General features: G+C 45.8%; 1 protein-coding gene across 1 annotated transcript; it reads left to right on the top strand.

The window, feature by feature from the left end:
* The first annotated feature begins 2222 nt into the window (after positions 1 to 2222).
* Positions 2223 to 9738, top strand: LOC146185911 (solute carrier family 2, facilitated glucose transporter member 8-like). Its single transcript, XM_084607948.1, has 3 exons — positions 2223 to 2964; positions 4840 to 5507; positions 9151 to 9738. Exons 1-3 carry the CDS (start codon positions 2223 to 2225, stop codon positions 9736 to 9738), a joined length of 1998 nt encoding a protein of 665 aa, XP_084464074.1.
* The last annotated feature ends 603 nt before the right edge of the window (positions 9739 to 10341 follow it).

Genomic DNA, 10341 nt, shown 5'->3' with positions numbered 1-10341 from the left:
ACGGCGAGAATTTTGTCTAAGCAGTTGAGAACACAATGCCTTTTATTTGTTGTGGCAAATAAGAGGTTGCGTCAGTATAGCGGGAAAAAGAGCGCGCGCATCCGCGTCCGGCTCATTCAGCGATTCCTGCGGTCATGTTCTTGATATCATTTTCAGCCGCATGGCAGCGCTTGAGTCGATGTTTATCAGTAATTAATCCGCTGTTTTGCTTTTTCCATAACGGTTTTGATTGCTTCAGGACATAAACTGATTTGTTATGGAAAAGAAAATAAACAGGGAAAGAGAGGTGGGTTGGTATTAGATTAATGAAGAAAGTTTGGCGGTTCTGAAGAAGGCCATGGGGGTAGCGACGATGTGACTGTGGCTCCTGCGTTCATGCAATATATGAGAAGGGATTGTTTGGCGGGGACTCTCTGTAACAAGCACTTACTGCAGTTTGGTAGTAAGTTTATATAAGGAAGAAGCTGCGTACCGCATTAAAAAATTGCCCAGTAGGCCAAATCAGGGACTCCAGAGTTTTTCCGGATGATTTTGTCTTCTTCTAATCGTTGTAATAAATGCTTCTTTCTCTCTTCCTACACGTGCCAATAAACCGAATAGGCGAAGAAGAAGTTGAGCTTGAGCTAATACCAACGGTGTTTCGCGCAGTCATCATTCAGTTACTGACGTAAGTGCTCAAAATGCCCTTATACCATTAACTGTAGGCTTTCAGAACAGCGATGTTTATGCATACGCTTGGAGAATACGTTTTATATCTCGTGTTAATCTTGAGCTATGTTATAGACTAAACGAAGACTCTCTTGCAGCGCCTATCGGGACTGAAATCCCGTGAGGCATCGGAAGAATTCTCGTGCTTTGGAGACTCTCCAGATAGTTGGTGTTTTGCGCCCTGACGAAGCGCCGATGTACCATAGTTTATGCACTTGCACCACAGCTTGAAATACAAAGCAAAATGGAAGATCGATCAGCGGGAAGCCACTCAGAACCAGAGGAAAAGGCTTCCACGGCCAAGCCTGCTGATTCACACCCGTCCGGTGCTTGCGAGGGCCAGCTCGGAGTTCGCTCAATGGGCAAGAGTTCTATAACCAACAACTTCAACAAAGCCTTCGTCGAAGCAGCGCCGGCTTTAATTACGTGTCTGAAGACTGTATTTAGGATATTTTCACTCGATACGATTGGGGATTCAATCTAATAAGGGGCAAATAAGGGGAAAATCGAGAGCAACTTATATTTGAAATCCAGTGGCGCACATCTAATTCAGCTTCTATCATTGGCTGGTGTGATTGAATCCATCAAAATCATTCTGGCATTGGTAGTGCCTATGGTAAGTAACGTTTCACAGGCTAAATTTCTTAAGTGAACCAATCGATGGGAAGGGACTAGCAGCATTACTTTATAACGAAAAAAAATTAAAGTGCTTTCAATTACAGCATGCTTAAAGATTGCTATGCTTATAATAAAGCTTTCCCATGAAGCAGCGAGAACAGCGTCGTGCAAAGCATCTGTTTTGATCGTGATATGTGCCATCAGCTTTCCACTGATTAACCCGCCGGATAGTTGCGCATTTTTGCCCTCGTCCGTGCACAGTAGCCGCTATCTGAAGTCTTCTTGAAACAGCCACTTTGCGACCGCTTCTTCTTCATCAACAGAAGAGGAGATCGGGATATTCATCTGTCCATATGGTCATTTGCTAACGTGGCAGGTGCTTTATATATAATTCGATTCCAATTTCAAATCAAGTTGATTTAGAAGCTGTTAATTTCTTTCCTTATATAATCAAGGTCTTGCAACTGGCTCTGTATAGATTACTGGTCTCGATATGGCATATATGGCTACACCAACTTAGCTTGTATTTAATTAGGGCGGAATTTATAAGAGGTTATAGCTTTCGCCGTAATAAAATGCAAGCTAAAATGCCGAAGTTTTGTTCTGCAGCCTTGGATTGTAAGGATACATTTCGGTATCTCCACCTTCTCCTGTTCTCAAGCGTAAGGCGTATATGCATTCACGACCTGGTCAAATTTAGAAAGAGGAGTACCTAAACATAACTAAATAACGTTAGATAAATGTTTCAGTCCATCTAATATTTCGAGGGGCAACACTTTTGAGTGTTTTCGTTGACTGTACTTTTGACTATTTCTCCTGGACATCAAATTTTTACTATGAATTTATTTGTTGTAGCAGGTGTAATCCCAGCCCTGCCGGGTGCTGCTTCAGCAAACATGCTTCCGAAGGAGGCGGAAGGTGCGTCGGACGCTCTTCTATCAAAGGACGGTGCAGGAAAAACGTCAGGCATCCTGACAGGGGTCACAGAAGTGAACGCGCCCGAGAAGAACGCTGTCCTGGAGCACGCCTCAATTCCGAACGCTTCGAGTAGTAACGTCGCCGCTTCTGGATCTCCACCGGAAGACGTGACACCCGGCATCCATGAAAACACTGGTGACGAAGCAACGCTCCCTGCTACTGCAATGACGGATGCCTCACAGGTACGTGCTACTGCAGCTACTACCACCGCATCAACCCCTGCAGGACTGGTCTCCACCGTCGGCACAGCTGCTGCACCCATGACCACGGCAAGCGCGAATTCAGACCTTAACGCAATGGAAAGAGGCTCTGTGAACCTTCCAGTGGAGGGAGACTCAGCGCAAGAGGTGGAGACAGCTTTCGCATCGGCGGCCACAGGTGTGAACGCTGTGGCGGTTCCGAGTGCTGCCCCAGTCCCGGAGGCTGAAACCGCAGTTGTCGGGGCTCCGGAGGCCATGGGCACTATGGCAGAAGCTCGGAAACGATTGTACCTTGCCGTGGCTATAACCTACCTGGCGTCACTGTCGTTCGGTTTATCCCTGGCTTACTCTTCACCGGCACTCCCCAATATACGGAAGGTCATGGAGTTCAGTGAAAGCGACAGTGGCTGGTTCGGATCCCTCGTTACGCTGGGCGCAGTCATCGGTGGCATGACCGGCGGTAAGGAGACCGGATCGCACATGCGCTTTGGGCTTAGCGATTCCGACAATTTCGGCGACAGTGATGGAGCGATAGATCGTAGCTGCTTACTTTGAACCGAATTGGCGGTGACGACTTCCGAAAAAGGCTAAGCTTTTTTAATGGTATGAAAGAAGAGCAAAAAAAAAAAAAAGGACAACAACGCATGAGCTGACTCGTGACACATATTATCCTTTCTGTCCCCGCTTTTTCACTGCTTTTGTTGTGTTACTTATAAACCAACTGTCCCGAACCGAACTTTTGCAGAAGTTTTTTTGTTTTGTCTGGTTTTAATGTTTTGCAAAAGGAGGCTGCTTTACTCTGAATGTGCCCAGTTTACACACAGCAGCAAAATAGGCTCATGATTTCTAATTTATGCTGCGTTTCGTGCGTATGCAGCTTCGTAATTAGACAAGGCGCAAAAATGGTCAAGTCCAAATAATTCACTGTTTAATTGAGCAAATCGTTGCTCTGGGTAACAGCCCACTTCCATGATTCGACACTACAAGCTTAGCAACACGAACAACTACCATTTCGTTACTGACAGCATTGATTGCGGTGCCATAACTGTCATTAACTGCCATCTGTCGGTGAAACTCTTTTTAGGTGACACAGGCTTTAAAGTGCTCATAGTAAGTATCGTCAGTGAATTTGAGCAATTACTGTACCTGCATGTCTTCTTAATGTGTTTAAGGCATTTTATACTATTATAACACAGTTGAGAACTTTTCCCCACCAGTATTGCTTGGTTTGGTTTGGTTTGGTTTTGGTTTGTATGGTTTAACGCCCCAGAGCGACCAATGCTATGAGAGGCGCCGTAGTGGAGGACTCCGGAAATGTCGACCACCTGAGTTTCTTTAACGTGCACTGACATCGCACAGCACACGGGCGCCTTGTTTTTCGCCTCCATCGAAAAGCGGTCGCTACGGCTGGGATTCTATCCCGCATCCCTGGACACAGTAGTCGAGCACCCTAACCACCGCACCACCACGGAATTTTAAATGTGAATCAAGTTGGACTAAAGCATAAAATAATGGGTCATTTATTAAAAGAGGAAACGTAGGCCGCGTTATGTTCACATAAACAGAAATACCTGCCTTCCTGGCGCTGTGGCATAATCATCAAACGTAGTATATTCACTTCATACGTTCCAAACAGATGACATGTTAGTAGCCATAAAAGAACATATTGCGAAAATATGTCTTTCCTGATCAATTTAAAATATTAATTCCTGGGTAAATCTTGAGTTCTACCATCGATAATGCCACCGAATGGTAACATCGATCAGAGTATGCCAATACTTTTGTACTCATATCCGGTAGTAGACTGTCCCTTTAAAAATCTGAAGTCGACGGTCCCGTGAGTGTAACTGTTGACAGAAACACGAAAAGCAAATTTTGGAACCTATTTTAAGAAGCTCCTGGTGCCTTTATCAAAGTCCTAGAGAACAGCGTGGACAGACGGACGGGTGCAAATGAAGCCGTATAATGCAAAACCACTTTTGATAAACACAAATGTAGGAGAGAAAAAATCTGTTTCGACGGCTGGGCTTCTTCTTTAACTGTCATCTTGGTCTGTGAGAAACTGCGAAGGACGGCATAGAAGCATCGCACCCTATTTTTGATTATCTCCATTTTTATAACCGGTCATATTTAAGCCTGCAATGATCAACTTAGTTTTCATGCGGCAAATGCGGTTTAACTTCAAGCATAGCCGCACAACATGTTGTGGTGCCTGTTCTCTTTCGACATGCGTTCTCATTGTGAAGCACAAAAATAAGCTTGCCATCATCCGCGGCTAAAAAAATATACGAACCTATCGTCGACCCTATTTTCTGGCTTAACTATACATTTGCAGGCCGTCACCTCAGCTTGGTAGGTAGGCGAGGCACCCTGATCGCTTCGTCCGTCTGGTTCATGGTCGGCTGGTTCTGCCTGGTAGTGGGTTCTCCCAAGGCCGCGCTGTTTGCCGGCCGTGTACTGACGGGCGTGGGCACTGGAATGGTAGCGCTCGCCGTCCCCGTCTTCATCTCGGAGGTATCGCCAGCAGAGCTCCGTGGCCTCCTCAACACGGGCGCCAACCTGGTCCTCTGCTCCGGCATTCTGGTCGTCTTCATGTTGGGCAAGTTTCTCAACTTCTGGATGCTGGCCGTCTGCTGCTTGCTGCCTTCTGCCTTCACCAGCGTGTCGCTCTTCTGGTGTCACGAGTCTCCCCGCTGGCTCCTCAAGAAAGGGCATCGAGAGCGCGCGGCTGCCGCGTTGCGCTTCTACCATGGTCCCTTCGCCGTAGTTGAGATGACCGTCATGGAGGCGGCACTATCGCGCCATGGCGGCGGTGCGAGCTTCTCGCTACATGACTTGGCGGCTCCGCGTGTCTACCGCTCGCTCCTGTGTGTTCTGCTCACGATGACAATGCAGCAGTTGTCGGCCGTTGGGGTGATCATTGCTTACGCCCAAGACATCTTCGAGGACGCTGGTACATCCGTGTCGGCGGAGAACTCGGCCATCATTGTGGCGGCTATCCAAGTAAGCGAGGGCTTGTCCCGTTCTTGGGGATCGGATAAGTATAAAAGGGCAGCTGAAGCGATTTTAGAATTTATCTGATTAAAATTAGTCAGCTCTGTAAAGGCTGATGGTAAATCATGCCATGTTGTTTTGCGCTAGCATTTAAATTGGCGCTGTGAATAAAACTGTTTATCTTCGTTCAGGCTTCTCCTCTGCACAAGTAGGCACACCGATGATTACGTCATCTGTGGAGGTGATGCCTTTCTAACGCGTAAACGCTTGCACTGAAGAATAAAATCAAAGCTTACACAGGTAAAGGCCGCTAGGCGTTGTTTGCTGTCATCGGCCGACTCACAGAAGGAGTCAAAATTGCAAACGTCACCGGTAATGACGTCATCACCAAGTTTCTCCACGTTGTTTCGTTGCTGTGCAGTGTAGCCTGAATATTGTCGGGATTTTAACAGTCGATTACTTCATATGTTTAAACGGCAGCGCAGCTTAACCCAAAGGCACATCGATGATTGCGTCATCTGTGGAGGTGATGCCTTTCTAACGCATAAATGCTTGCACTGAAGAATAAAATGCTAGTGCATATATGCTAATGCGTGCATCTCATGAAATTCACGAACAAGTGTTTCAGCTTCCCTATAAGGAAAACTTAGGTGCGCGTTACTGCATTAGATGATATCCTGAGTGGCTCACGTTCCAATGTGTAGGAGTTGTTCGGTAAGGTTACAATGGAACAGTGTTGAAGAACTCATCTGCCAGAAACAAAAGATCACGGTATTGCAAGCGCAACTTTCCGTATTTTTTATAATATCGGGCCCGCCTCGATTTCCCTGTGCAGCGACACCAAAGGGAATGAGAGCAGACATAAGGCGAGGGAACGAGCGCATGCGCAAGCGTATAGGCAATGTTCCTGCAGAGAGCCCTCTACAATTAGTTTTTGCGTGTAACTATCGCAAGATTATCGCAGCTATCGCAAGTATATATACTGTGGGTAAAAACAAATGACGCTTCATAGGATTCATCTTAAAGCAGCGCGAAAACACAGGACTAAAAGGAACAGGAGACGACACAAGCGCTTTTCTAACAACTGAATTTTTATTCGCAGAAAGGTGTAGTTATATAGGAAACAACCCAGATAAAATCAAGACGAGGCACGTGAAAACCACCGCGGTGCCCCTTTTAGAAACAGTGCACGCGCGCAAAGTCAGGATTAAACACTTCAACACAACAAACCTAACAGCCTCCCACATGACAAACACCCGCTAACACTTCATCGCTAAATATTCACCGAGAGCGTGAATCTCTTTTTCTTCAAGATTAGCAGAAGGTGTAGCTACGCACGCGTCAAGCTCTTTATTTATCAGAAACGCCTCGACCAGCTCTCTGCATATCCGATCAGGGTGACTGAACAAGATAGTGGTCCTGTTCAATTTGGGGAAACAATCTTTACACTCCCGGCAATGAGCGGCAAGGTTGGACGATACCGCTCCTTTAACTGATCTGCGGTGTTCAAACAAGCGCTCATTAATACAACGGCCTGTCTGACCAATGTAAGTTTTTCCACATGAAAGCGGGATGGAATAAACCACAGCCGTGTCACAGTCGATGAGCGGTTTCCTGTGCGCTACTATGCACTTCATCCTCGTCTGGGCGCCTTTTGAATCCAGCTTCCTTCGCACTGCACTACAGATGTTTCCCAGCTTATTTTTAGCTGTGAAAAGTACTTTTAAACCGTATCTTTCACCAACCTTTTTCAAACGGTGAGAAATTCCGTGTAAGTACGGAATTCCCACAAATCTTGCCTTCTCTCTAACTTTATCAGACTCTTTTGCAAAATTTAAACCCGTATTCATTAACCTTTCCATCCCGCTTTCATGTGGAAAAACTTACATTGGTCAGACAGGCCGTTGTATTAATGAGCGCTTGTTTGAACACCGCAGATCAGTTAAAGGAGCGGTATCGTCCAACCTTGCCGCTCATTGCCGGGAGTGTAAAGATTGTTTCCCCAAATTGAACAGGACCACTATCTTGTTCAGTCACCCTGATCGGATATGCAGAGAGCTGGTCGAGGCGTTTCTGATAAATAAAGAGCTTGACGCGTGCGTAGCTACACCTTCTGCTAATCTTGAAGAAAAAGAGATTCACGCTCTCGGTGAATATTTAGCGATGAAGTGTTAGCGGGTGTTTGTCATGTGGGAGGCTGTTAGGTTTGTTGTGTTGAAGTGTTTAATCCTGACTTTGCGCGCGTGCACTGTTTCTAAAAGGGGCACCGCGGTGGTTTTCACGTGCCTCGTCTTGATTTTATCTGGGTTGTTTCCTATATAACTACACCTTTCTGCGAATAAAAATTCAGTTGTTAGAAAAGCGCTTGTGTCGTCTCCTGTTCCTTTTAGTCCTGTGTTTTCGCGCTGCTTTAAGATGAATCCTATCCAACTCGCCCAGTTTTCTATACTTGTGAGCTTCATAGGACTCCGGTGAATAACAGCCTATGATCGGCATGGATTGCTTTGCGTTAATCGGACCGGCCTATGAGATGACGCTACCATCAGCAGTTGAATTGTCGGTATACCCTTGCCTTCGCAATACTTCACTTCCTCCATCTTCCGGCGCAGCAATGCCGGGCAGGCGACGCCCGCGCGATATTAATAAACATATGGAAAGCTGCACAGAAAATTGAGATCCGAAATACGGAGCACGCTGTATGGATAAAATTTAGCTTAAGAATTAAAGTGTAATGCTTGGACTGAATTCATTGCTGTATGTGGAGGATAATTCAACATCTGAAATAGCCAATTTGAATTTCGATCGGCTAAGTTGGACCACTTTCAGCTTAATTTAATTCAGGTTGTATTGTTTAGCCTACCCATTTATACCAGTAACAGAACCGCTCCACTGCACTCACAAACGTAAAATATGTGCCGTTGCTCTGCAGTTTAAGGCGGATGCGGAAATTGGCAACTGTCTGTGTATAACTGCCAGTACAATTGTACAATTTCACTAAGAAAAGGCAGCCCCGAACTGTAGTGTGAACTTGGAATGACTGATGTTTTCTTACAAACTTCAATTATTGCGAAGTCAGAAATGCAGAGGGCAGGCGAACTGAAAAGCAGTATTCTTATTGGTAGTCTGTTCTAACAAATTTTCAGCGACTGATTTTGAATTCATTTGAAAGAAAAATATTTTTTGATGAAGAAGAGGTCACTAAAGTTTGGAAAATTGCTACGTGGAGATATGGGTTTGGTGAAAAGAATAAAGGTGACACCTTGAGCACAATGCTTTCTTGTAAGTTTCGTTTGTATTTTTGGCAACGCTAGCATAAAAGGCCTCAATAGCAGTGAGCCATTCTCGGTAAAGATAGAAGCAAGACTGTAAACTTGTGTTCATATTAATTTATTCAATATAAATTTTTGATTAAAGTTTCATCGCCTGTCACCGTGCTTAGCGGGAGCACATGAGTAATCAATGGCGGTATAGAACAATAAGAAGCATCTTGTGATTTGCGATGCGGCCGGGCGCTCTACCACAAGGGCACCGGCGGCCTTGTGGTTCGACCTTGACGGTTCGTGCTTACTCTGACGTTCCTGTACTTACATTTGTGCTCCTTCCTTTGTTTGCTCTCAGTGTTCCTAACTTCTCTTTACTATCTGCGTTTCAGGTGATCATGGTAGCAATAGCCACGGTTCTCGCCGATCGCCTTGGCCGTAAAGTCCTGCTCCTCTTCTCGGCAGCAGTGTCCTCAGCGTCCCTTGGTGCCCTCGGTCTATCCTTCCACCTCAAGGCGACGGTTGGGCAGAAGTTCGAAGAGTCTTTCGGTTGGCTGCCGCTAGTTAGCCTCTGTACCTTCTTCGTTGGCTACGCAGTGGGCTTGGGCCCGCTGCCTTGGGTCTTGTTGGGAGAGATGATCCCGCTCAAGGCCAAGGGATTTGCGACAGGATTCTGCACAGCGACCCTTTTTGCACAGGCGTTTGTCCTGACGAAAGGCTACAACAGCATCCGCTCGGTTTTGGGCACGGCCGGCACCTACTGGATGTTCAGCGCGTCTCTGGCTGGCGGCTTCTTTCTGATACACCTGTTTGTTCCGGAGACCAAAGGAAAAGATCTCGAGCAAATCGAGCGCCTTTTTGGGAAGACTATTTCATCGCCTCAGGATTCGCTCGTCAAGAATGAAGTCCCAGATTTGGGGAAGACTATTTCACCGCCTCATGATTCGCTCGCCAAGAATGATGTCCCAAATTTGAAATAATTTTCTTGTTAAATGGTGTCATAAGTTATCAACAACATATATTTTGAAAACAGTCTAGATTCACCGCATTTTTCCGAGCTGCATGAACACTGAAGATAATTATATGTAACGTGTTACAAACCCGATTGTGAATAAATGTGATCAGAACGAGTTAATTATCAACGTTAAATGTGCACAGAATATTTTTACCGTGTCTCTGGTAGCCGCAGAACTCACAATTTAGCAAGCGTGACTTGAGCGCTATTTCAATTTAATGAACGTTGGTGGCTCTGTGAGACCTAGACACTAATGTGTGACCTCTCTATTGAACGACTGCTGTCCAGCCGATAAAATACGACGGTAGCACCGGTTCTCGACCCAAGCGCTTCCGCATAAGTGACCAAATCTTTGTGTTCGTTTCAAGAAACAAAGATGCACATTCCTCCATGGATGCGCAACACTCCCAAGGCTAGATACTTCGAACCGCAGCGGAGGGGAAGGAGCGTAAAAGGAGAATTAAGACTGCGAGAAAAAAAAATCTTTGTTAAGGAGGAAAGCGATTTAGTTTTCATGTGTGCTTTTTCTTTCCGTAGTTGCTTTGGACTTTTGTTTTCCTGCTTACTA

The sequence above is a fragment of the Amblyomma maculatum genome, chromosome 6, assembly GCF_055883805.1.
Source record: "Amblyomma maculatum isolate TAMU_Amacu chromosome 6, ASM5588380v1, whole genome shotgun sequence".
In the NCBI taxonomy this organism is placed as follows: domain Eukaryota; kingdom Metazoa; phylum Arthropoda; class Arachnida; order Ixodida; family Ixodidae; genus Amblyomma; species Amblyomma maculatum.
The sequence above is the reverse complement of the archived record's forward strand: the minus strand, read 5'-3'. Positions and strand labels throughout refer to the sequence as shown.